This window comes from Podarcis vaucheri (assembly GCF_965113315.1).
Source record: "Podarcis vaucheri genome assembly, chromosome: 15".
NCBI lineage: Eukaryota > Metazoa > Chordata > Lepidosauria > Squamata > Lacertidae > Podarcis > Podarcis vaucheri.
Genome location: NC_138753.1, coordinates 35102802 through 35130322, shown reverse-complemented (window position 1 = coordinate 35130322; position 27521 = coordinate 35102802). Strand labels below are relative to the sequence as shown.

General features: G+C 46.8%; 1 protein-coding gene across 5 annotated transcripts in view; it reads left to right on the top strand.

Annotated features, from left to right (window-relative positions):
• The first annotated feature begins 2521 nt into the window (after positions 1-2521).
• The window catches only part of FEZ1 (fasciculation and elongation protein zeta 1), a 50883-nt gene continuing 25883 nt past the window's right edge, over positions 2522-27521 (top strand). For 2 of the 5 annotated variants that reach the window (XM_082200566.1, XM_082200563.1), the window contains exons 1-3: positions 3618-3642; positions 13563-13904; positions 23791-23890. In XM_082200566.1, the coding sequence (XP_082056692.1) occupies positions 13594-13904; positions 23791-23890 (411 nt within the window). In that variant the 5' untranslated portion in view covers positions 3618-3642; positions 13563-13593. Of the gene's footprint in view, positions 3088-3196; positions 3445-3542; positions 3643-13562; positions 13905-23790; positions 23891-27521 lie in introns of those variants that run through there. The other 3 variants (XM_082200564.1, XM_082200565.1, XM_082200562.1) reach the window with 3 other exon arrangements.

The window sequence follows — 27521 nt, the reverse complement described above, 5'->3', positions numbered from 1 at the left end:
AAAGAAGAGAATCAAACCATTTCAGCAACTTATTTCAAGTTTCTATCGAACTTCCCCACATCTCCCGCACAGTGCATTCTTAACAATAAAATTGTCAGCAAGTTATACCCTTGTTTCATGTGTTTCTTTGTACTTTCAATTACAGTTTAAGTTTAAATCCCTTATTTTCCATTTACTCTAGAAATATAGCATATTGTCATTTTTAACCATTTAAACTTTGATTCTTTCAAAAATATTATCCAATTTCATATGTAGTCCACTCTCATTGCTGGAGCTAACCTTCCAAGTCATGCGGCGTCTTAAAGTTCATATAACTTATAATACTTTTGCAAATAGTCCTTAAATTTTTTCCAGTCCTCCTCCATTGCTTCTTCTCCCATATCTCGGATCCTGGCAGTCATCTCGGCTAGTTCCATGTAGTTCATCAATTGCGTCTGCCAATCTTCCAGTGTGGGCAAATCTTGAGTCTTCCAATGCTTAGCGATGAGGATTCTTGCTGCTGTGGTAGCGTACATGAAGAAGGTTCTATCCTTCTTTAACACCTTCTGGCCGACAATGCCCAGAAGGAAGGCCTCCGGTTTCTTAGGGAAGGTGTACTTAAACACCTTTTTTAACTCGTTATAAATCATTTCCCAGAAGGCCTTCACTCTTGGACAAGTCCACCAAAGGTGAAAGAATGTCCCCTCAGCCTCCTTACATTTCCAACATTTATTATCGGACAAATGGTATATCTTAGCAAGCTTGACTGGGGTCATGTACCACCTGTATACCATTTTCATAATGTTTTCTTTCAAGGCATTACATGCGGTAAACTTCATACCGGTGGAGCGACCACCGCTGCCTCTCGAGGGAGTGAGTTCTACAGTTTATGTGCTGTTGTAAGCACCCTTTCAGGAGTCTTCATTTTGCCCTCTGAACTCACTCCAGGCCACACCCTGTATCAGCCCTGCATGGCACCTTCGTTGAGTATTTTGGTCTGTGTCTGAAGTCCCATGATAGTGCTCCTTGGTTACCTCGATAGGGTGGGTGGATATAATAGAAACCTACGACTTGTGTGGCAGGAATGCAACTGCCATACAAAGGTAAGAGTCACCCCCATTCCTCTGCCCATTTTTGCTTCTGGATTCACCTGTCCATAGCATGTGGCCCCCAAGAAGGTTCAATGCGGCCCTTGGTCTCCAAAAGGGTTTCCATTGCTGCTTTACCAAAAAGAAGGTATATTTAAAGGGAAGGGAATTTAATTTAAATTTAAAGGGAAGGTATATTTAAAGGGAAGGTATATTTAAAACATTTTTTTGGTAAATGCTCTTAATTTTTAAACAGCTTATGTGATCTCAAGATTCCTGGTTTGTGAAGGTACTTTTTTTCACCTTTGGTGGACGTGCCCAAGGATTAAGGCTTTCTGGGAAATGATATATAATGAAATGAAAAAGGTATTTAAATATACCTTCCCTAAGAAACCGGAGGCCTTTCTCCTGGGCATTGTCGGCCAGTCGGTGCAAAAGAAGGACAGAACATTTTTTATGTATGCTACAACAGCGGCAAGAATACTCATCGCAAAGTATTGGAAGACACAGGATCTACCCACCTTGGAAGAATGGCAGATGAAGGTGATAGACTATATGGGACTAGCAGAAATGACTGGTAGAATCCGAGGCCAGGGAAAAGAGACGGCGGAAGAAGATTGGAAGAAATTTAAGAACTATCTTAAGAAATACTGTAAAATTTATGAATTTTAGAATGACGTGGTTTTTAAAATCAAATGGAGTACAGCTGTAAAGATTAAGTGAAAGGAAAGTAAGGATGATAATTAGATAAAATTAAGGGTGAGGATTTGCTGAACTAAATTTTTGAAATGGGAATGCAGAAAGGGGAGGTATGAGGAGGTCGGTGAAATAAGTTTTAAGAAAATAAGGTATTGAAATTATACTTGGTTTTTTATGTTATTTTTGTTTGTGTTTGTGTGTATTGATATGTTTGTTATAATTTGTAAAATCCTAATAAATATTTATTTTAAAAAAACAAGATTCCTGGTTTGTTACCGGAACTAGATATTGCAGTGTTATTGCAGAAAAACAGCCTTTTCCCTGTGAAGGAAAAGGGATGAGTAGAAAGACTTCTTGCGTAGCCCGTGATTGCACATTACTGTATTTGATTGATCTGGGTTTCTATTCTGTGGTCTCAGAACACATTGTTCACAATCTATTATGAAACACAAAAGATAAGAGATGAAGTACATTATTATTTCTTCTGCGATAAACAACAACACCCAAAGAAAACCTTGAAATCTCAGCCAAGTGACTCTCCTGCCCCCACCTAGTGCAGATGTTTTGTCTCAGAAGAAGCTAAGGAAATGGGGCTTTGAAATATCGCCAGCTATTTCCACCTGAACCGTTCCGCCTCCTGATCTTCCCTGTTCACACACACATAAGAAGATTGTACGGCAATGTTTCCTCCCTCTAGTGCGAAGGGCGCATTCCCCCAGACTTGGAGAAGCCTCATTAGGAGCCGATGTGCTTGGCCTCTGGTGCTGCTGAGAATATTCCTTTGTACTGAGATGACTCCATCATCTCAATACGGAAAGGCAAGACTGCTGGGAACGGGGCACTGTCAGCGTTGTGCTGACTGCCTGATCAGGACTCAGCGTTTGGATAACGATTGCAGGGGGGGCTGGCTGCGAATGCCTTCCCCCAATTGGCTGCCCTTTGTGATCTCAGTGAGCATCCATGGAGCAGTCAGCCCCCCTTCTCCGAGCGCCTTGGCTCCCGTGTAGCCTTTAGAGGGGCCTGGGATCTGGATCGGAGGCTACTGTGTTGTTGGTGTCACTGCCTTGGAGCTACTGCATATTGATGAGGGAGGCTGAGCCCACAGCTTTTCCGAGCTCTGCAGAGAAGGGAGGCAGTGGAGTGGCTGGGAATAGCACTGTTCCTGGACAGGCAGGCAGGCAGGCAGGCAGGCAGCTGCCAGCAGGCTCTCCTAATAATTTTTGGTTTTCTCCCTGCCTCCTCCTCTTCCTCCTCTCCTTTCTGTCATCTGGACCCATCAGATGGGATGTTGAGCTAAGAGCAGAGTTGCTGCCACACTCAGGTGTGTATTTGTGGACATTGGGGTGGGGTGGGATGGGGGGAGGTCGGGATAATGCTGGAGATATTGCTCATGTGCCTGGGCTTCTAAGCAGCCCTTTTCTATTGTCTGATGCGAAAGGCCAGGCCAACGTCATACTGTATTTCCAAAGCTGGAGGTGACAGCTTTGCCGCTTGGATGGAACAACATTGCTGGTTCGGAAGGGAGGGAGCCGAACAATTGCATTTGTGCACATGCACAGCTGTGCTTGTCGGACTAAGGAGAAAGCAGTGCATGCGCCTGAAGATTGCTTGCTTGTTTGGAAAGAGAGAAGAGGTTTCTGCATTCGTGTATATGGTGTGAGAGGAGTTGTGTGTACAGGTGGGTAATCTGTGTGCATGTGTACGCACAGGAGGCTGACTGGGACCCTGAGCAAAGGGACTGGGAGATGTGACCGAGTGTACTTTGCACGAGACAAAGAAGATTGCGTTGGAGGGGAATTGCAAAGAAACAAAAACAAGAAAACCCGCCCATGCTTCTGCTACCAAGGCAATGGAGGTTCTGTTTACAAGACTGCATGTAAGAGCGGAATTCTTTTTGTGGATGCTCCTTGACATTTAGGCAGTCAGAGGAGACGGTGGATATATACAGGGCGTCTGGCTCGTAGCATCGCTGAGCATGTGTGGGGAATGGGGAACTGCTGTAGTTTTCCTCCAGCGTTGGGAAGGGAGCTGCAATGCCCTGCTAGCGAAGTGTGTTTTGTGGTGCAGCTAAGGAAGAAGAGCAAGTTTGTGTGGTGTGCAGAGACGGGCGTTGCTGGCATGTTTGTGGCAGGAGGGTGGGCAGGCAAGGGGAGGCAGGTTGTGTCTCTTCACCGAAGGATGCTGTGTAGGCAAAAAGGAAGGGGCATTGGGCATGGCTTTTGGTGCTCATGCATTTTCCAAGATCAGCATCGGGAAAGGGCTTTGTTATGTATCTGCATTGCTTGGCTGGCTCACGAAACAAGGTGACCTCTTGTACTCTGTGGCCCTGGACATATTCCCGGGGGAGGCCTCTATGTTCTGCAAGGAGAGCACATTTGGAGAGGTGGTCTGGGGATGACGGGACAACAGAGCACAAAGCACCTACCTTACACCTCGACCTCTGGGCCTGACACCCAACATTTACAGAGGATGCGTCTTACAGAGCGGTCCAATCGACTGGGTGGTGTTGGGTGGCATGGCCGGGTTAATGTAGTAGCCATCAGGTCACGAACTGGGAGACTTGAGGCCTGTTTCCCAGTTCTTGCTCTGTATGATGGGAATAACAGTGATGGACCTTGCAGGTTTGTTGTGGCAATCAAAAAGTTATTGGGGGGGGGGAGCAGACAGCCCCAGATACATCAAGTGCCTCCAGTGGCGTAGCGTGGGGTGTGTGTGCAGGGGGGGTTAGGGTTAGGGGGTGCAAATCCACGGGTTAGGGGGGGCAAATCCACGGGTTAGGGGGCGCAAATTACTTGCCTTGCCCCGGGTGCTGACAACCCACGCTACGCCACTGAGTGCCTTTCTTTTATGGGATACTCCCTGTTTTCCGGTTGTACCCTCCCCTGGTAATTTACCTTCCCTATTTTTTGTCCTATTTTTTTTTTTTGTTTACTTTCTTAGGGTTGCTAAATTTTTTCATGTAAATTGCTAGAGTTGTAATTCTTCAAGGTTCAGCTCCCTCTCCAGAGACCTCAGAAGTTAAACTTTCTGTTGGGGGGGGGAGTGGAAACATAAATGGGACGCAAACATTAAAGCATCGTGCAGTATGCCAGCTATCATTCACTACCCTGCAGTTGTCAAGGTATATTTTGAACTGTCACTGAGCTGCTGTAGGATCATGGATATATGTCTCTCTCCAACCCCCCAGCATATCTAGGGGAAATTGATGCAGCATTTAACTGATGGAGTAGACTCTCCTGCAAGGCGAAAGTGGCAGAGAGGGAACTCAACTTGCTGTGAGAGTAGGATGATAAAAACATGCCCCTGGCTGGTTCTATGAAATGTTGGAGGGGGAAGGATGATGCCCAGTCTTAACTACATGCCCACTGACATTCTCTAATTTGAGTTGCAAAAAAATGGCGACTTGTATTTCAGCAAGCTTAGGGGATGAACTTTGCTCACAGTGGGTTGACTGATGATTGCATTTGAGGTCTGCATGGAATTTTCCTCCAGGCCCAGGAGGTTGGGCAGGCCCAATGCCTTCCCTTGGTAATGCTGCGGTGGAGGAAAGGCCATAGCCGAGAGAGAGAGAGAGAGAGAGAGAGAGAGAGAGAGAGAGAGCGCATCTGCTTTGCATGAAGGAAGGCTCCAGGTTCAGTCCCTATCAACTCCACATATGTGCCTGTAGCCCTACACATCCACAGACACTCAGTTCAGACAACACAAAACTGACTTCGCTCCCAGTGTTACTTATATCACAGAGAGCCAACACTCTGCATGACGCTACTCTTAAGAAAAATGGTTCCAGATGACTCACGCAAGCAAGCCCTGCCACGTGCCACTACAAGGGAAGGCATTGGGCCTGCCCAACCTCCTGGGCCTTTGACAGCAAGAGCTCTAAATGGGTGGATATCGAGGAGGGTGTGGCAAGGAACTGGACCAGGGCTGGCTTCAGACTTTTAGACTGACTTCAGACTGGCACCAAACCTGGGTTGGACTAGATCACTAGTGTGGTACCTCTGGCCTGGGTCTAAAAGTGGCCCTCCAGGCCTGTCTGTTTGGCCCTTGGAAATCTCTCCAGGCTGCACCCCTTCACCCCAGCCCAAAGGCCTCTCTGGCTCTGCTTTACAACCCTAGCACTTTTGTCAGGCTGGATTGTGTCCCAGAACTCTGAAAATGCCTCTTCCATTCTGGGATGGAGCGTAGATGCTTGCTTTTGCTTGGCAACATCTGGACGGCCCAAGACTCCCACACTTAAAAACTTTTAATAAATATCTAAAAAAAAAAAACCAAAACAAGACTCCCACACCTGAACCTGCATAGGGCTTGGAAACTTCACCTGGTGCAGAATTCAGGGGCCAGGTTGCTCACCGGAACAAGACGGTTTGAGCATATTATACTAATCCTGGTCCAACTGCACTGGCTACCAATTAGTTTCCGGGCCCAATTCAAAGTGCTGGTTTTGACCTATAAAGCCTTAAATGCCTCAGGGCCACAATACCTCAGGGACCGCCTCTTCCCATATGAACCTACCTGGCCCCTGAGATCATCTTCTGAGCCCCCCACTTCATGTGCCTCCTCCACGAAAGGTCAGGAGGGTGGCAACACGAAAATGGGCCTTCTCCGTGGTGGCTCCCCATCTGTGGAATGCTCTCCCCAGGGAAGTTAAACTGGCGCCTTCACTAAACACTTTTAGGCGCCAGGCAAAAATGTTCCTTTTCAACCAGGCCTTTGCCTGACTTGATCTACATCCTATACCCTTTTTAAAAATGCTGGCTCTTTTGGGTTTTTTATTTATTTATTGGGTTGTTGGTTTTATTTTGTTTTTATGTATTTGATATTTTATGTGAACCGCAATGAGACCTTTGGGTATAGGGCAGTATAGAAATTATACATACATACATACATACAGAATAAAAAATTGAAAATTGTCTGGCAGTGCCTTTCTGGCATTTTAGACTGGATTTCGGCCCTACCTGGAGATGCAGGGATTCGAACCCGTGACCTGCTTGCTAAGCAGATGCTCTTCCACTCTCTCCCTCTCTCAGTACTTGGGAGCTTGTCAAAGTGAAAAGCAGGGAGGAACCGGTAGCGATTTCATGGAAATATTTTCCGCTTTCCTCTTATCCTTTGACTTCCACCTTCAGCTTGCTTCTGTCGCATCGCGTTGGGCCAAAGGGAATTTGAGCAGTGAAATGAAGCAGCGCATCGGAAGCCCTGCTTCTGCTCCGCTGCCTGCCCAGAAGCCATGTGTCCCCTTGGAATTGGAGGTCATTCCTGCTACCGGCGAGGGGCCCTTTTATGGGAATTCAAGACGAAGGTAGATAAAATTAAAGATCAAGGGGCCAGGAAGGTCAGTGGCCAGAGGTGGAGAGGGAGCTGAGGATGTCTTGGCCTCTATGCATAACACAGTTGAACGGACAAAAACTCTCTCTCTCTCTCTCTCTCTCTCTCTCTCTCTCTCTGCCCCCACCCCGTCCCTCCTAGTTGTTGGCAGGAGCTGTGTGAAAGTGTTCAGGACTGGAATAATAAAGGTTTCTGATGCAAGGCAAAGGAATAGCTATTGTTGCTGGTGGGCTGGAAGGGGAACAAGACATGGAGCGGTATTACGGATTAGGATGCAGGTGTCTTGGCACAGAGCCTTTTGTAATAATAAACACTTGGCTGGAGCGAACTCCTGAGCAGCTTCCAAGCACATTTCCCCCCCTCAAAGAATTCTGGCCGCTGTCGTTTGCTAAGGATTGCTGGGAACAGTAACCCTGCGAGGGGTAAACTTCAGTCTCCAGAACTCTTTCTTGGAAATACAGTGGTACCTCGGGTTACATACGCTTCAGGTTACATACGCTTCAGGTTACAGACTCCGCTAACCCAGAAATAGTACCTTGGGTTAAAAACTTTGCTTCAGGGTGAGAACAGAAATTGTGCTCCGGTGGCATGGCAGCAGTGGGAGGCCCCATTAGCTAAAGTGTGCTTCAGGTTAAGAACAGTTTCAGGTTAAGTACAGACCTCTGGAATGAATTAAGTACAGTGGTGCCTCGCAAGACGAAATTAATTCGTTCCGCAAGTTTTTTCTTCTTGCGGTTTTTTCATCTTGCGATGCACGGTTTCCCATAGGAATGCATTGAAAATCAATTAATGCGTTCCTAGGGAAACCGCCTTCAGACCAGGTCCAGGGACAGTCTGTCCCCCGACCTCTTCTGAAGGCTGGGGGGGGACAAGGGCTTTTCTTCCCACCCCCAGCATTTAAAAAAACCCCGGGACAGCGGAGGACTTCTCCGCTGTCCGGGGCGATCTTAAAATGCTGGCGGGTGGCATTTTAAAATCGCCCGGGACAGCGGAGGACTTCTCCGCTGTCCGGGGCGATGTAAAAGCCCCTGGGAAGGCAGGCAGGGGGGCCAAAGACTTTTGCCCCCCGCCCGCCTTCAGAAGAGGTCCTGGACCTCTTCTGAAGGTGGGCGGGGGCGAAAGTCTTTGGCCCCCCCGCCTGCCTTCAAAAGCCGTCCGCGACAGCGGGAAGCTCTTCCCTGCTATCCTGGACTGCTTTTAAAATGCTGGCGGTGGGGAGCAAAGCCTTTTGGCCCCCGCCGGCCTTCCTGGACCTCTTCTGAAGGCCGGAGGGGGGGAAAGGCTTTGCTCCCCACACCAGCATTTAAAAGAGGTCCCTGGAGATTTCCCTATGGGCTTTCATCTTGCGAAGCAAGCCCATAGGGAAATTCGTCTTGCGAAGCGCCTCCAAAACAGAAAACCCTTTCGTCTTGCGGGTTTTCCGTCTTGCGAGGCATTCGTCTTGCGGGGTACCACTGTACTTAACCCGAGGTACCACTGAAAGGTCCAACAAATGTGCAGCGTGAATGGACTGTGGTTCCCTGCAATAAGTCCCATTAAGTTTAGAGGGACTTGCCTGTCTCAACCTGTGGGTCCCCAGATGTTGTTGAACTACAACTCCCATCACCCCTAGCTAGCAAGACCAGAGCTCAGGGATGGTGGGAGTTGTAGTCCAACAACATCTGGGGACCCACAGGTTGAGAACCACTGCTCATAACTGAATTCTAAAAAGGAAAAACTTGGACTCAGGAGGAGGAAGTTGGCAGCCAGGCCTACCTGGCGCTTGGGGGGGAATTGTCATCGCGCCACTCCTTGGTGTGTGGAGTGCCTCAGGGTGCGATTCTCTCCCCGATGCTTTTTAACATCTTTATGCGCCCCCTCGCCCAGCTTGTCCGGAGTTTTGGGCTGGGTTGCCATCAGTATGCCGATGACACCCAACTCTATCTGTTGATGGATGGCCATCCTGACTCGGCCCCAGATACACTGACCAGATGCCTGGAAGCTGTGGCTGGATGGTTACGTGGGAGCCGGTTGAAGTTAAATCCTTCGAAGACAGAGGTCCTCTGGCTGGGACGGAGCGATATGGGATCGAGGGGGCAACTCCCGTCTCTTGCGGGGGTGCAATTAGTGCCAGCATCGTCCGTGAAGAGTTTGGGTGTAATCTTCGATACCTCCCTCTCCATGGAGGCGCAGATTACAGCTATAACAAAGGCGGCATTTTTTCATCTCCGCCAAGCTAAGCAGTTGGCTCCTTATCTCTCTCGCCCTGACCTAGCCACTGTGATCCATGCGACGGTCACCTCCAGACTGGATTATTGTAACTCGCTCTACGTGGGGCTGCCCTTGAGACTGACCCAGAAACTCCAGCGGGTGCAGAATGCTGCGGCGAGACTCCTTATGGGGTCTTCGCTGCGAGATCATATCCATCCGGTGCTGTACCAGCTGCACTGGCTCCCGGTGGAGTACAGGATCAGGTTTAAGGTGCTGGTCTTAACCTTTAAAGCCCTATACGGCCTAGGACCCTCGTACCTACGGGACCGCCTCTCCTGGTATGTCCCACAGAGAAACTTACGGTCTGCAAATAAAAACACCCTAAAGATCCCAGGCCTCAGAGAGGTTAGGCTGGCCTCAACTAGAGCCAGGGCCTTCTCGGCCGCGGCTCCAATCTGGTGGAACGCTCTGTCACAAGAGACTAGGGCCCTGCAGGACCTCACATCCTTCCGCAGGGCCTGCAAGACAGAGCTGCTCCACCAGGCCTTTTGTCAGGGCGCAGCCTGACCCCCTCCTCTGGCAATCTGCACAAAATTTTGCTTGATGGTTGCCATTAATTTGATTTCAATTTGATTTAATTAATTTTATAATGAATGTTTTAGAATGTTGCACTATTTTGATTGTTGTTAGCCGCCCTGAGCCCAGCTTCGGCTGGGGAGGGCGGGATATAAATAAAATTTATTATTATTATTATTATTATTACCTGCTGGGGTGGTTGTAAGAAATGAGTAACAAAGGTTGGAGGTGTCTGGGAGCGGACTGATGTTGGTAGAGCAGTGCCCTGTTTGCCTCTGGTAGACAGGTGTGGGATTTGTAAGAAGAAGAGGAGATTGGGTTTGATATCCCGCTTTATCACTACCCTAAGGAGTCTCAAAGTGGCTAACATTCTCCTTTTCCTTCCTCCCTCACAACAAACACTCTGTGAGGTGAGTGGGGCTGAGAGACTTCAAAGAAGTGTGACTAGCCCAAGGTCACCCAGCAGCTGCATGTGGAGGAGTGGGGAATCGAATCCGGTTCACCAGATTACGAGTCCACCGCTATTAACCACTACACCACTCCTGCTCTATAATGTACTGTATTTTTCGCTCTATAACACGCACCAGACCATAACACGCATGTAGTTTTTAGAGGAGGAAAACAAGAAAAAAAATATTCTAAACGAAATAGTGGATATGTGATTTTTGTGGTTCATGCTGTGGCCACAGACATGTGATCTGACAGTGAGTTTGGAGAAGCCCAATGCAAAAATCCTGAGGATCCATGTGGATCCATGTTTGTAACCATGGAGGAGGGAAGGAAGGGGAACCATGGATCCTCTGCTCACGACTGCAGCAGATCCCCACCACCCCCCGCAGGCATTCGCTCCATAACACGCACAGACATTTCCCCTTACTTTCTGGGAGGAAAAACGTGAGTGTTATGGTGCAAAAAATACGGTATATCGCTTATAGAGTTTTGTGACTAAGCAGTCTACAAATCTTCCTTTATCTCTCTCTCTTTAAAATGTCAGTCTGACTAATGCTACTTGATCTGTCCGAGCAAGCTTACAATGTTCCCATCCTTGGTCCAAAGTAGGAATAGCTGAATATGTCAGTTTCGGTTTCTCTTAAGTTTCTCATCTCTCCCCCTTTCCTGCCGCCCCACAATTTTAGGTTCAGTTCTCCACATTTCCACATCGATTTATGTGTGTTTTTAGTAGTGTGTGTGAAAATTCATTGGCATTTTTGTGTGAATGAGACTCTTCATCTCCGTGTCGTGGGTTCGATCCCAACGCTGGGCAAAAGATTCCTGCACTTCAGGGGATTGGACTAGAGAACCCTCATGGTCCCCTTCCAACTCCGCAGTTCCATTATTCTCTTGCCATTTCCCCTGATATGTACATTTTTGCAAGGCAATCCCCCCCCCCCAATTTTTGTATTTTGTTTCTACTCATATATGCATTCATGTGCACATCAAACTCTTTAGTACATGGGTAGGCAAACTAAGGCCTGGGGGCCAGATCTGACCCAATTGCCTTCTAAATCCGGCCTGCGGAATGGTCCAGGAATCAGCGTGTTTTCACATGAGTAGAATGTGTCCTTTTAATTAAAATGCATCTCTGGGTTATTTGTGGGGCAGAGGAATTCGTCCATTTCCCCCCTCCAAAATATAGTCCGCCCCCCCACAAGGTTTGAGGGACAGTGGACCAGCCCCCTGCTGAAAAAGTTTGCTGACCCCTGCTTTAGTATATGCATTTTTGTACGCACTACTCGGCGTTGCAAAATTCAGAGAAGTGCAAATTTGAAGGATTGAACCCGTCTTGTTTTGGCAAGTGTGAATTAGGCAAAGGTAAAGGGACCCCTGACCATTAGGTCCAGCCGTGGACGACTCTGGGGTTGCGGCGCTCATCTTGCTTTACTGGCCGAGGGAGCCAGCGTACAACCTCCGGGTCATGTGGCCAGCATGACTAATCCGCTTCTGGCAAAACGCCGTTTACCTTCCCGCCAGAGTGGTACCTATTTATCTACTTGCACTTTGACGTGCTTTCGAACTGCTAGGTTGGCAGGAGCAGGGACCGAGCAACGGGAACTCACCCCGTTGCGGGGATTCGAACCGTCGACCTTCTGATTGGCAAGTCCTAGGCTCTGTGGTTTAACCCACAGTGCCACCCGCGTCCCTTTGTGAATTAGGTAGGCTTGCCTTTAAATGGGATCTGAATCTTATTTTCTCTCCCACTCCCAGTCTAAGGCCTGGTCTGGAAGTAGAAAGCCCATATGCACACCACTCTGAGCTATAGGCGTCAAATAATAAAGCATTTACCATTCCCATGTGCTCAGCTTTCAGGATAGCTGTGGAATGCTTTAAAATGACATGCAGATCCCCTCCCCAAATGGCAGCAACAGTTGCTTCTTTGTGCTGCGCGGGGTTGTCACAGAAACGGAGCGACGGTCAAATGATTCTTTGCATTTGTAATGGATTTTGTGACAATGGAGAAGATTTAACCCAGAAGAGCTTGGGCTCCCTGTCCGCCCACCAGCAACCATGGCTAGATAGAAACAGCAGGCAAATGGGCAGCTTTCTTTTAGATGGGATAAGGAGGCCTGATCTTTGGCTGCATCCCATGTTGCTTCGATGAACTCATTTTAAAGGTTGTAATATCCAAAGTGCTTAACAGCACACTTTGGAAACCGAGTTGGTTCAGATTGGGTGACGAGGCAAAAATGTAGCAAATTAAAGCAGGATATTTGGAAGCAAGCTGAGTGATTGCTGGAGTAATATCCTTTATGGACCATGTTGTTGTTGTTTTAACCCTGGAGAGCCAGTGTGGTGAAGAGGTTAAGAGCAGTAGATTCGTAATCTAGGTAACCGGGTTCGCGTCTCCGCTCCTCCACATGCAGCTGCTGGGTGACCTTGGGCTAGTCACACTTCTTTGAAGTCTCTCAGCCCCACTCACCTCACAGAGTGTTTGTTGTGGGGGAGGAAGGGAAAGGAGAATGTTAGCCGCTTTGAGACTCCTTCGGGTAGTGATAAAGCGGGATATCAAATCCAAAGTCTTCTTCTTCCTGGCAGGTCAGGGACTGAGGTGAAAGCTGGTCCTGCTGGATCTCTCAGAGGCCTTTGACACCATTGTTTATGACAATCCTTCTGGACCGTCTAGAGGAGCTGGGAGCTGGGGGCACTGTTATACAGTGGTTCCGCTCCTTCCTCCTGGGCCGTGTCCAGAAAGTGGTGTTGTGGAATGAGTGTTCAGACCCCTGGGCTCTCACTTGTGGGGTACCTCTCTCCCATGATTTTTAACATCTACATGAAACCGCTGGGAGAGATCATCAGGGGGTTTGGGCTGGGTGTTCATCACTATGCAGATGGCACCCAGCTCTAGCTCTCTTTCAAATCAGAACCAGTGAAGTCGGTGAAGGTCCTGTGTGAGTGTCTGGAGGCGGCTGGAGGATGGATGGCAGCTAACAGATTGAGGCAGAAGTACTGTTTTGGGGAGATGGGGCGGGAAATGGCTTCTGGGTTGTCTGGATCTTAACCCATTGTAATCCTAGTGTTTATACCAACACAGCACTAGGGAGTTGAGGTCCTACTTATTTGCTGCTGTTGCAGAAATGCTCCATCCTAGTTACCCTAGAGAGTAACTCATTTCTGATGCTACATTGAAATATGCCTATGGCTGCAGGGCTGTTCTTGCATCGTTGAATGTCTACTGCTATTGGCTCATTAATGTCCTTTGTGTTCCAGAAGTCTCCCCTCTTCCATTAGGCTACCTAAGATGGAAGCCCCTCTGGTAAGCCTGGATGAAGAGTTTGAAGATCTGAGGCCATGCTACATTGAAGACCGGGAAGAGAAATCTCATTATTTTTATGGCTCCTCTCCTCGGCATTTGGAAGACCCCTCCCTTTCTGAGCTTGAGAACTTCTCCTCTGAGATCATCAGCTTCAAGTCCATGGAAGATTTGGTCAATGAATTTGACGAGAAGCTCAATGTCTGCTTTCGGAATTACAATGCCAAAACTGAAAACTTGGCCCCTGTGAAAAACCAACTCCAGATACAAGAAGAGGAGGAAAATCTGCAGGATGAGGAGTAAGTAGATCAGTGGTCAGAAGTAGTAAGTAAATACAGAAGTAAATAGTGTCAGCAGTAAGCTCTTATTTAGAAAAAAAACACAACTCTACTATTTTCCCATCCCTTCAAAGTAAACTCTAGAGGGAACCTGTTTCATTTTGATTCTGTGCAGAATCTGGAGTTGCACAGCACTGAATGGCTAAGCCTCTGCATCAGTCACATAAAACCACTTCTTCCATTCTCAAGTGCTGGTTGGTTGGCCCTTGGCTATCACTCCCCGCTCTTCATAGAGCAGATTTGTAAACGTGAAAACCCAAACTTCTAAAAGAAGAGAGAAGAAAGTGTCATATCACAAGGCCAAGGAAACCTTTTTGCTCTTGAAGGCCGCAGACAGGCACTGTGCAGGGCTAAAACCCAAAGTTGGCAAGTTGATTCTCTCTCTCTCTCTCTCTCTCTCTCTCTCTCTCTCTCTGCCACTCCCTTTTCTTTCTTTCCCTCTGCTTCCTGAGCTTTTGTTCTCTAATTTAAATCAGGTTCTTGATCTCTACTGTATTGCCTTATTTATTTACTGAAAGTCCCTTCTTGCCTGCATTCAGGCCATGCTGCCTTTGCAAGGTACTTTGCAAGAAGTTTTGAAAACACCTAAAGATGTCATTAGAAATATTTCATTTCATTTTTAGCTTTCCCTCCCCTTCCCTCCCCTCCCACACACTGCTTCAAGTCCCTTTAAATAGAAATGCAGTACAAGAAACGCAGGAAAACGCAGGGCAGAACCGCCCTCCCACTACTGATACAGCTGTGAATTGCAGGGCGACAGGGGTTTGTGGGTGTGCAGATGCCACAACAGGTGCCCCAGGTTGGCTTAGCTGATGCCTCTGTGCAGGCCTGAACTCTCTGCCTCTGCTATGTCCAAGTAAGCTTCACGATGCCAGTGCTGAGAAGGTGACTCTGTGCCATGACACCAGCCACCACTGAAAAAGACTAATAGTAACAACAAGAACACGGAACATAAATATGGGCTTTAGTTGCTGTTGGGCTGGGTGGGCCATTGGCTTGATGCAGCCAGGGACAGTTGCCTGGGAACTCTGGTAACTGCAGTTCTGGAGGTGGCTGGAGGAGCCAGACACTTATTATATGAAAAAGCAGCATATATTTGAAGGATGTCAAAGGACAGTCCCACTTTCGAAGGAGTTTGCTGTTAATGGGCTGTTTGGTCCAAGTCTGGGTGGTGAAGTTTTGAAGGTTAAAGGACCACAAGAAGGTTCTTTGAAGTTGCCTACCAAGAGTTAGCACCACAGTCCTCTGCACTGTGGAGAGAAGGGTTGCATTTCCATTGAAATTATTAGCTGCTCCTAACTTTCCATTTGCGCACATATATATTAGCAAATGCAAATATATTGGTGGCCTGTTCTTATATGATGTGATTCAACCCCTTCCTATATTCCTCACATCCATAACATCAGAAGAGGTGAGCATTCCTGGAAACAGTCTGGTTCAGAAGCAGCAAACTTGAGCTAATAAGCAAGGTCATTGCATCTGAAATGGGACCATACCTGAGAGGTCCATGGGTGATTCCCATAGCTCTTACTCAGTGGGGTTTTTTCAGCCGAAACTCACCGGAACTTAGTTCTGGCACCTCTCAGGTGGGCGCCATCGCCACTGTAAGAGAACGAGGGAGGTGAGTTTCAGCACCTTTTTCTTGGAACACAACACTGTTCTTACTTCAGAAAAGGGTTGTTGTTTTTATTTTTAATAGGTATTTTGTGGTTTTATATCTTGCTTTTATTCTGTGAACTGCCCTGAGACCCCCGGGGTATAGGGTGGTATATAAATTCAATAAATAATAATAGTACAGTGGTACCTCGGGTTAAGTACTTAATTCGTTCCGGAGGTCCGTTCTTAACCTGAAACTGTTCTTTACCTGAAGCACCACTTTAGCTAATGGGGCCTCCCACTGCTGCCGCCGCGCCGCCGGAGCACAATTTCTGTCCTTATCCTGAAACAAAGTTCTTAACCTGAAGCACTATTTCTGGATTTGCGGAATCTGTAACCTGAAGCGTATGTAACCTGAAGCGTATGTAACCCAAGGTACCACTGTAATAATAATAATAATAATAATAATAATAATAATAATACAGTGGTATCTCGGTACTTGAATGTTTCCGTTGACAAATGTTTCAGAACCCGAATGCTGAAAACCCAGAAGTGAATGCTTCCATTTTTGAATGCGCCTCAGAAATTGAATGGCTTCTGCTGTGTATTTTTCAATTTTCTCAATTGAATTTGCAGACAGCCCTTTGGTGCCTCAGTTTTCAAACGTTTTGGAACTTGAACGGTCTTCTGGAATGGATTACGTTCGAGAACCGAGGTACCACTGTAATAAGAAAAGAGAGGGGGCTTGCTCCATAAGGACTAGTTCCATTGGTATAAAGTTCCGTGGGGAAAGATGTATGTTTCCTCACTGATTTCTCCTGGAGTGGGAGCACTCCTATTGGACAATAAGGTGTTTTGTGTAACTGAGTTTTGGGAAAACATGAGGTTCTTCTGATATGTCTCTATACTAGTAAACAACATGTCTATTCAGGAGAGGCAAAACATTGATGGGGTTAAGCAAAGGGTGGGTGGGGAGACTTCTGCCAGCTGCAAGGAGCCAAACAGGGAAGCAACAGATTCAACAGCTGAAAGAAAAAGCAAATGAAAATCTGGCCGTTGTAGTACAAAACAAAGAGAATTTATGCTTCCTTCCACGAAAAGGATCCCAGGTTTGCTTTGGCTGTCAAAACAGTGAAGATGCTTCCTCCGTATCAGCTGTCTGCACAAATATTATGCAGATACCATTGTGATTGTATAATAATATGAGATGGATTTAAACCAGGAGTAGGCAACCTAAGGCCCAGGGGCCGGATGCGGCCCAATCGCCTTCTAAATCCGGACCGCGGATGGTTCAGGAATCAGCGTGTTTTTACAAGAGTAGAATGTGTCCTTTTATTAAAAATGCATCTCTGGGTTACTTGTGAAGCCTTCCTGGTGTTTTTACATGAGTAGAATGTGTGCCTTTAATTAAAATGCATCTCTGGGTTATTTGTGGGGCACAGGTATTTATATTTTTTTCCAAAATATAGTCCTGCCCACCACATGGTTTGAGGGACGGTGGACTGGCCCATGGCTGAAAAAGGTTGCTGACCCCTGATTTAAACGATGAGCAGCCCTCTGGTTTGAGGGAAGTGGTCATCTGTGCTGTGTGATCTGTCCCCCACTTTAATAATTTGTGTGGCAAGAAGAGCACCAAGAGAAAAATCATGGAGAAGTCTATTGACGTTCAGATAATAGATATGAATTGTGAACTCAGACGCTGAGATACGATGAAGGCTGAATTGTAATGCTTCTGCAGCCAAAACAGGGCAACTGGGAAACAAGAGGGACGGTACTGGCACACTAAAGGGAACCCTAAAATTTGTAGAAGCAGAAAAAATACATTGAAGGGGAAAAAAATCAAGACAAACCAACCAGTGAGGAGGGACGCGGGTGGCGTTGTGGGTTAAACCACACAGCCTAGGACTTGCCGATCAGAAGGTTGGCGGTTCAAATCCCCGCGACAGGGTGAGCTCCCGTTGCTTGGTCCCTGCTCCTGCCAACCTAGCAGTTCAAAAGCACGTCAAAGTGCAAGTACATAAATAGGTACCACTCTGGCGGGAAGGTAAACGGCGATTCCGTGCACTGCTCTGGTTCGCCAGAAGCGGCTTAGTCATGCTGGCCACATGACCCGGAAGCTGTACGCCGGCTCCCTCGGCCAATAAAGCGAGATGAGCGCCACAACCCCAGAGTCAGACATGACTGGGCCTAATGGTCAGGGGTCCCTTTACCTTTACCTAACCAGTGAGGACTTAGCACACCCAGTGTCTGTAGAAAGCTGACCATTGTTGGGAGGGGACATAGAAAAGGAGGGTCCCCTCAAAGCTGGATCTGTCCTTGAAAAGCCCACTTTCCCCCAAATTTAAACTGTTTAACAGCAACAAAAATAGTAGGAGTTAAAGAAAATTACAGCCGCAGTCACATTTAAAGTGCTATGATACCACTTTTGAACAGCCATGGCTTCTCCCAGATAATTTGTTGGGTACTGAGAGTTGTTGTTAGGAGACCTCTGTTCCCAAGATTCTTTGGGAGAAGTCATGTGCTTTAAATGTGCATTGAATATGCTTAAATGTTAATCTGCAATTTTAGTCGGCCTCCAGGTCACCTGCTCCACTTACCGATTTCAGAAAAATTATATGCCACTAAGCAGTTTGCAAGAGATGGTAATTACCGTTATGAAAATAGTTAATTGAAAACATTAAAACTAAAATTAACAGGAAGAGAGATTAAAACGTGTCAACATCTGTGTGCTTGGATAGGTAAAGGTAAAGGGACCCCTGACCATTAGGTCCAGTCGTGGCCGACTCTGGGGTTGCGGCACTCATCTCGCTTTACTGGCTGAGGGAGCCGGCGTACAGCTTCTGGGTCATAGAATCATAGAATCATAGAATCATAGAGTTGGAAGAGACCACAAGGGCCATCGAGTCCAACCAGAGCACTCCTGACATGTGGTTGTCAAGCCTCTGCTTAAAGACCTCCAAAGAAGGAGACTCCACCACACTCCTTGGCAGCAAATTCCACTGTCAAACAGCTCTTACTGTCAGGAAGTTCTTCCTAATGTTTAGGTGGAATCTTCTTTCTTGTAGTTTGGATCCATTGCTCCATGTCCGCTTCTCTGGAGCAGCAGAAAACAACCTTTCTCCTTCCTCTATGTGACATCCTTTTATATATTTGAACATGGCTATCATATCACCCCTTAACCTCCTCTTCTCCAGGCTAAACATGCCCAGCTCCCTTAGCCGTTCCTCATAAGGCATCGTTTCCAGGCCTTTGACCATGTGGCCAGCATGTCTAAGCTGCTTCTGGCGAACCAGAGCAGCGCATGGAAACACCATTTACCTTCCCACCGGAGCAGTACCTATTTATCTACTTGCACTTTGACGTGCTTTCGAACTGCTAGGTTGGCAGGAGCAGGGACCGAGCAATGGGAGCTCACCCCGTCGCGGGGATTTGAACTGCCAACCTTCTGATCGGCAAGTCCTAGGCTCTGTGGTTTAACCCACAGCGCCACCCGCTTGGATAGGCTTGTCTAAACAAAAATGTTTTAAGCAGGCACCAAAACCCCAAAAACAAAACAAAACAAAACAAAACAAAACAAAACAAAACAAAAAACAGTACAGCAAAGGTTCCTGTCTGATGTCAAGAGCCAGGGAGTTCCACAGTGAGGATGTTGACATACTAAAAAAATGATATCTTGCAACTGCGCTGGTGAAATATATTGTATTTCTATTTAAATTATAGAAATCCTTTCTAAATCTGCAAATAAATTAGCATGTATAAATTGCAAATGTTTGCCTTTTGGGTGTGTGAGGCGTTTCCTCCTTTTGGGCATGAAGTGTTAGCAGCCGCCCTAGTTGCAGTCCCAGTATGGATGAACTGCATGAGAATATAAATTTTTAAACCCTGAACAGCTCGTGGATGCTAAATATTTGGAAATTAAAAAGAGGCATGAGTATATTTTCGATGCCTGTGTGAGTGGGCACATCATGTCAAATGCCTTTTCATTAGTATTATTGTTCTAGAAGAAGAAGAAGAGTTTGGATTTGATATCCCGCCTTTCACTCCCCTTCAGGAGTCTCAAAGCGGCTAACATTCTCCTTTCCCTTCCTCCCCCACAACAAACACTCTGTGAGGTGAGTGGGGCTGAGAGACTTCACAGAAGTGTGACTGGCCCAAGGTCACCCAGCAGCTGCATGTGGAGGAGTGGAGACGCGAACCCGGTTTCCCAGATTACGTGACTACCGCTCCTAACCACTACACCACACTGGCTTCTTTCCCATCGGTCTTTTTGTGCCATAAAGATGAATGTGAGCTGTGTCTCTGCAGCTCAAGCTTAGAAGATTTGGGCAGAGACTGGTTTGCTTTTACCCAGTGGCGTAGCGTGGGGGGTGCAGGGAGGCCCGGCCGCACCAGGCACAACATCTGGGGGTTAGGGGGCGCAAATCCACGGGCTACGGGGCGCAAATCCACGGGTTTGGGGGTGCAAATTCCTTGACTTGCCCCGGGTGCTGACAACCCACGCTACGCCACTGCTTTTACCTACAAGAAAACATCTACTAATGGTTCTGCATCTAAAGAAGAGAATTGCTTAGGCACCTAAATGTTAGAGGGGAGACTCAAGTAGGCCCATATTTTTTACTACTGCTGTCAGACACACCAACTCTAGGGGGCCGAAGACACCTCAGCCCCCTCAATATTTGTTTTCAGGGGACTGGGCCCCCTCAATCCTGACGTGGTCCTGCGTATGTTGTGTGTTGTGCATCGCAGGTCCAGTGGCCAGCTCCTCCTCACAAACGTGCACAATATGTGTGACGTTGACAGCCGGCCCCCTCTATTTTGGTGGCAGCCTGGTGCCTCTGACTGTTCTTGCTATCTGCAGAGCCCCAGTCAAGCTTTGTATGAAAGCATTGAAGACAGAGGGGAGAATGCATGGTGAGGAGCTGACAATTGGATATCAGAGCTTTGGAAGATGCCTCAGCAGTGTAGTTGACTGGGCACAATGATCTGAAAAAAATGCTACTACTTATACCAATCCTCCTCCTCCTCCTCCTCCTCCTCCTCCTCCTCCTCCTTAAAATTTATATACCGCCCTATACCCAGGGGTTTCAGGGCAGTTCACAAAATAAAAACAAGATATAAAACCACAAAATACATAATAAAAATAAAAACAGCAACTCAATAGCATCCCCCCCACATTTTAAAGGGCATTCAGGGGTGTCCAAACTTTTTTCAAAGAGTGCCAGATTTAATGAAGTGAACATACATGAGGGCAGACCAAAGTTGTTGAGGTTTTTTTAAGATTGATGTCACTGAGCTTTTTTTTGGATTTTACCCCAAGACATATACTGCCATGGGGGCCGGTTTAAATCGACCGGCAGGCTGAATTAGGCCCCTGAAACGGACTTTGGACATATCTGGCATAGGATGTAAATCAGATCAACCAAAGGCCTGGTTAAAAAGGAACGTTTCTGCCTGGCACTAAAGGTGTACAATGAAGGCACCAGGCGAACTTCCCTGGGGAGAGCATTGCACAGACGGGGAGCCACTGCAGAGAAGGCCCATTCTTGTGTTGCCCCCCTCCTGACCTCTTGAGGAGGAGGCACACGAAGGAGGGCCTCAGAAGATGATCTCAGGGTCTGGATAGGTTCATATGGGAAGAGACAGTCCTTGAGGTATTGTGGTCCTGAGCTGTTTATATATGCCATCAAGATAGCCACTTATGCATAGAAATGACACATTTATGAGTTATCAGTGGTGAGCTCGCCACATCATCTAGACCAATGTTCTTCACCCTTGTGCTCCCAGATGTTGTTGGATTACAACTCCCATCATCCCTAATAACTGGCTAAACTGTGTGAGGATGAGGGGAGTCATAGTCCAACAACATATGGTTGAAAAATTCAGATCTAGACAGAATAACCTAAATGATAAATTCTTGTGATCAAGTTGTATATAAGGTTGGGGTCAGCATATCGCTCCCCCTTGTGTGTGTGGTGTTATATGGGTCCTGCTGCCATGCCATCCTGGTCCTGCATGCTACTTTGTGCATGTGTGCATGATCAAAGTAGTGGTCCTATAGCAACAAACATGGCAGCCGCTGGGCTGTTTCACTGCAAACAAGTCATGTGGCAGCAGCAGGGGTGTGAGAAGCAGAGGTGGCAAGGGCCAGGTAACAGGCAGGAAGTTCTGAATGTTGGAGAGAACGTTCTGGGCTTTGGGTACCAAGGCCCAAGCATCCGGTTTTGGACTGGTTTGCAGCAGGTGACATTCAAGTTTATCAGAAGCCTTTTCCCGCAAGCCATCTGCTTTGGGGATGCCGCCAAACAATGACACACTGAATGGTCTAGTGGTGGGAGACGCCACTGGGAAACAATTCAGATACAAGAATGACGAAAACAAGCTTGGGCTGAGTGCTCCTAAGAGCTTTAGATGTAGCTGATTTTAACAAGGGTGCAAATTGACAGGGTTTGGGGCAGAAGGTCCAACTGCTTGACAATTTCAGCTGGAGATGCCAGGGATTGAACTTGTCATTTGACAGGAAAAACGTGCATTCATGTACTTGAGGGTAGAATCTTAGAGATGCTTTGCCTGCTCTCAACCTTTGATGGGCAAGTTGCTAACTTGGAGCTATCTGTGGTTCTGCAATTCCTGACCTGCCTTACTGCCTTCTTTGGGGGATCAGGCATCAAACCAAAATATGCCAAGATTTCTCTGCTTCAATTCTCATGTCTGTTAAAACAAGAATCATAGTGACTGGTCTACTGGTACTGTTAAGAAAACTTATTGTTTACTCTACTCTTTTGGAATGGCAGGGTTAATCTGAATAGAGTGTTTGGAAGCAAGCATTTTAATGATTGCAACCAATTGGCTGCATCTAAAGAACTTCATTATGCTCACAGTTCTCTTAGTTGCAAAATATGGAGGTTCTGTAGCAGATCTTTGGCTGCTTCTTGTCTTGTGTTAGTGGAAGAAAGTTGTTAGATTGAGTTTTGTTTTTCCTCACACAATGCTCTTGCATGAGGTGTGAAACAGGGATGTGCAGAGTTGAATCATGTTTGAACTAGAACCCAAAATTCTACCAGGCAGAGCCAAGTACAAAAGACATTCAGTTAGAATTAAGGAACTGGCTGTCCTTGAGGAAATGATGAGCCTATAAATTTGCTTTCATTACCAGAACTGAGCTTAGGCTTTCACACACAAGTCTTCCTCTGATTACCTAAACTTTTGTCATTTCAGTAGCCTAATTTAGTCATTTTGGGCACTTTGTATGGCCTGTTTGTTGACCATTCATCCATTTTTTTGCGGGAAGGTTAGACAAGGTTAGCTATTTAAAGAGCATTCATTCTAACTTGTTTGCTGGGAGATTAGATGATATTGTGTCAAATCAAGTGTTAGACTAGTTTTGAGTGCATTTCCCTGTCATTTCCCTTATCGCAAAAAGTCCAAAATTAGGGGGGAAGTAGGTTTGTTGCATAAGAACTTCCAGTCTGTTCCAATCGTGCAACCAAAAATAGCAGACGTCTTTGCTGATCTACTGCAAACCTCCCAGAGTCTGCCAGTAGATCCCAGTCTACCTTCTGCCCATTGCTGGGGCAAAAGGATCCTTCTGCATATGAAATATAACAAAATAATAATACTAATAATAATAATAATAATAATAATACTAATAATAATAATAATAATTTATTATTTATACCCCACCCATCTGGCTGGGTTTCCCCAGTCACTCTGGGCGGCTTCCAACTGAATATTAAAAACAGTACAGCATCAGACATTAAAAACTTCCCTAAAGAGGGCTGCCTTCAGTTGTCTTTTAAAAGTAAAATAGTTGTTTATTGCCTTGACATCTGCTGGGAGGGCGTTCCACAGGGCAGGTGCCACTACCGAGAAGGCCCTCTGTCTGAAAGGCACCCTTTGCTATCAGAAGGGCACCTTTTTGATTCAAACCATTGTTTCATGGACTGAATATTTTTCACGTTAAAACTGAATTAGAAACCCTCCTGTCATTTAATATTTTTGAACTCGAACTCAGCAAAAAAAAATCAGTTCAGCTCAACTACAGCACTGTGTTCACCTTGGACATCGTAGGCAGTTTAGTGATTGTTTGCGACTGGGGCCATTCAGCTGAACTGGATGTGGCGGCTTTGTGGCTCTTATTTTCCTCCTGCTCTCTTTTGAACGCTGCCCGCTGAGCCAGTTGCTCCGAGGGGTGCACCCCTGTTGTCAAGGCAGCTTTCCTCCATTAACAACCTCTTGCCTTTTCTCTCTCCAGGGTTTGGGATGCTCTTACAGACAATTACATCCCATCCATCACCGAAGACTGGAGGGATCCTAACATCGAGGTGCTAAACGGCAATGTCTCCGACACAGAGGTACTTCCTTGGATTTGCGTCCTCCCGCCCCCCCTTCCCGTCCATGAATCATAAGATCAAATAATCGTTGGCAAGCTTGGGCAGACGTACGCTGTTGAAGCACAGTGAAATGGGAGGACAGTGGTTAAGCAGCTGCATGAATGCCTGCAAAACAAAAATTACAGCTGGCTGCCATTCCAGGAAGCAGGAGTAATCAAATGTGAGAACGAAGCTCTTGTCAGGTAGCTGAACAGATCTCTCAGCAATCCTTGAATTGGGGTCACCATCCTTTGGTAATGGAAAGGCATGTATAATGAGGGGAAACAGTGAATGAAACAGCTTGATGTGTGTGTCAAGGGAGGCATTGTCCTCTAGGCTGTTGTTCGCTCTGAGATTGACATTGGCGATGTTTGTACCGCCTCTACCCCTGACACGTTCGGAACAATAGCTTGCCAGCCTTCAGGACAATGGTGGCTGTGATGGCTAAAAGAATACACACATCACAGAGCAAAGGATCGTCTGGGTCCTTGTGCATCTGCAGTGTGAGCTATTGGAGTGTTGTTGAAAGACTAGAGGGAGGAGGCTCTTGTGTTAGACCACTTGGAAGAAGTGAGGTCCTCTATCGCCTTTTCCTTCCAACAAAACCTATTGAACAGGAAAACGAGAGGGGCAGGGGCTGGGATTAGGATTTTGCCTGATGGATATGTCAGAAATAGGATTCACTATAAGGCTCTGGTCTATATAGAGCTAGAACATTCTGAGATAAGGAATACCAATTATCGTCTTCTTAGCTTGTGATTTTTTTGGAATGAAGGACAAACCTTGAACTCTCCAGTGGATAGGAAACTCTGGAGACTGGCAGGACATCATACGTTGGTTTGGGATGAGATTAAAGAGGAGAATTCATAGGGATGATGAAAACTGTGGAGTCTGGAAGATCCCAAGGGGGTTAGTGGATTTTGAAAGACCCTTGCATTCTTAAAGTAGAGAATGCTTGCATTCTTGAAATATAATCTGGCGACAATTTTCTTGGTATTGGGAGCATCTGGTAAGTCTAATAAGGATTTGGTCTGGGGGAATCAAAGAGGAAGAGACTCGTAGATATCTGCATCTTAAAAATAACAATGGCAATATCTGACAATATTTACGTTAGGCATTTTGAAATATTGAAGACAATATTTAGTTTTTACTATGCATCAGAGACGTTTGCCATTTCACTGTTGGGTGTTTTTATCTCACCATTTCTGTAATTTTTGAAACCCGAGGGCTAATTGTAGCCTAGAAAAGAAGAAAACAGAAATGAAGGGAAGGAAAAACATACTTCAAACACAGCTCTTGGAAATCCACACTCCATATTCAGAGTCTTATATATAATTCAATGAATTTGGTGCAACCCCCCCCCCCTGGTTGCAGTTAAATTAGGCCTGCAGCATTCAAAAGGCAGCACAGCATTGGGAACATTTTTCAGCTCTCTTTTTAGTGCATCTGTAGGAGTTTTCAAAGAACACTTCACCCCATGTGCTCAGTGAATACAGAGGACGAAGGGTGTGTGTGTGAGGACATCTTCACTATTGTTGTGTCTAACATGTTTGCATGCCACTCCCCCAGCAGCCACAAATTTGGCATTAGTTTGAGGACGTTCTGCCTGCTCACTTTCATCCAGCTTTCCCACGTGACTGGGATCCCTGATTGGCAAGCACTGCTGCTCTCATGGAGAAGCTCCACGGGTGCACGTTATTTATTGAACAGCATTTATATGCTGTGCGATTGTTGTAAAATCTCTTTGTGGTTTACAGGAAACATTCATTTAATGATAATTAAAAATCAACGTGAAAAAGAAAAAAAGACTGAAACACACCAAGATCTACATGTCAGGGATACACTTGTCAAAACAAAATTAATTTAAGAAGGCACTGGAAAGAATACAGTGCTACCTCGGGTTAAGAACTTAACTCGTTCCGGAGGTCCGTTCTTAACCTGAAACTGTTCTTCACCTGAAGCACCACTTTAGCTAATGGGGCCTCCCGCTGCCACCACTGCGTGATTTCTGTTCTCATCCTGAAGCAAAGTTCTTAACCTGAGGTACTATTTCTGGGTTAGCGGAGTCTGTAACCTGAAGCGTCTGTAACCCAAGGTACCACTGTATCTACAGAGAGAGGCTCTGTAGAACCCAGCCTCTTGGATAATGGTGTTGTCCCGAGTGAATCTCCACTCCCCATCTCTCCCACTTCTTCATTCACCATTCTCACCATCTCCTCTACAGGTGCTGCTACCTGCCCTCTGCCTTTGAGCTCTTTGCTCTCCTACTTTTAACGCTCACCGGGTTCTGGGAGAAGGAGGGTCTGGAATGATTTCTAATGACAACGTGTCAGCCTGGTCTTGCTCTGGCTCTCCCATGGTTTCCCCACTTCCCCTCTCATCTGCCTTTGAGCTGAGACCTCCCTCGAACTTTTGTTGTAAATCTATACTGTCTTCCTCTTCCTCCTCCCTGGAAGGGTCAGGGTGGGGAGGCAGTCTCCACCATTCCTCATCTGCCCAGTCCCTGACAATAACCAGCCACGGGGTTGGGTGTGTCATGTGTACCCCAGCTGAAATTAAAGAAAGGAATTGTTTCACTTTTATACCTACCTGCTCCGAGAGTGTCATACTTGCCAAGTGTCTGGTTTTAGGCGGGATGGCCCTGCTTTCTATGAAGGCGCTTCAGGCTCTGCCTTCATCCCAGGGCACCCTGATCTCGTGCACTGGGTGGGCAAGGGTGAGAAGCAGCGGGTGGGTGGGGGCACGAGAAAAGTGGGGGGCGGGCGGGTGGGGGGCCAAGTGGGTAAGGGTGAGAGAAGTAGTGGGGCAGCTATGGAGAGCGGAGACAGCACGAGTGGGAGGGTGGTGCCCCACTTTGTCCTCCCGAAATGTTGCAGGATAACTTATGGTCTGTGTGTGTGGTTTGGGAGCTGCATGGACAGGGAAAAAACAATGCTGTCCAGGGTTGTAAAGACTGCGGAGAGAATAATTGGGTGCACTCTTCCCACCTTGGATCAAATTTATGCTTCCAGGTGCCATAAGAAAGCGGCAGGATAGCGCAGGATAGTGCGCACCCCGGAAATTATCTCTTTCAGCTTCTACCTTCTGGAAGAAGGTACAGGGTTATAAAGACTAGGACTAGCCACTTGAGAAACAGTTTCTATCCAAATGTGATTTTGGTTTTAAATGTAGTGTAAGGAGTCTCTACGGGAGTATATTTTATTTTAAAATGGGGTATCAGAGTTTTTAGGGGGCTAACCAGGTTGGGATAGCTGGGATGGCAGGCCTGTTGGTTTTTGAATGTCTTATGTAGATTTTTTCAGTTTTGTTGTTTTGTATGGGACAAGACAACACGGGTGGCGCTGGGACGTGGGTGGCGCTGTGGGTAAAACCTCCGCACCTAGGATTTGCCGATCGCATGGTCGGCGGTTCGAATCCCCACGGCGGGGTGAGCTCCCATTGTTAGGTCCCAGCTCCTGCCCACCTAGCAGTTCGAAAGCACCCCTAAGTGCAAGTAGATAAATAGGTACCGCTTTATAGCGGGAAGGTAAACGGCGTTTCCGTGTGCTGCTCTGGTGCTGGTTCGCCAGAGCAGCTTCGTCACGCTGGCCACGTGACCTGGAAGTGTCTGCGG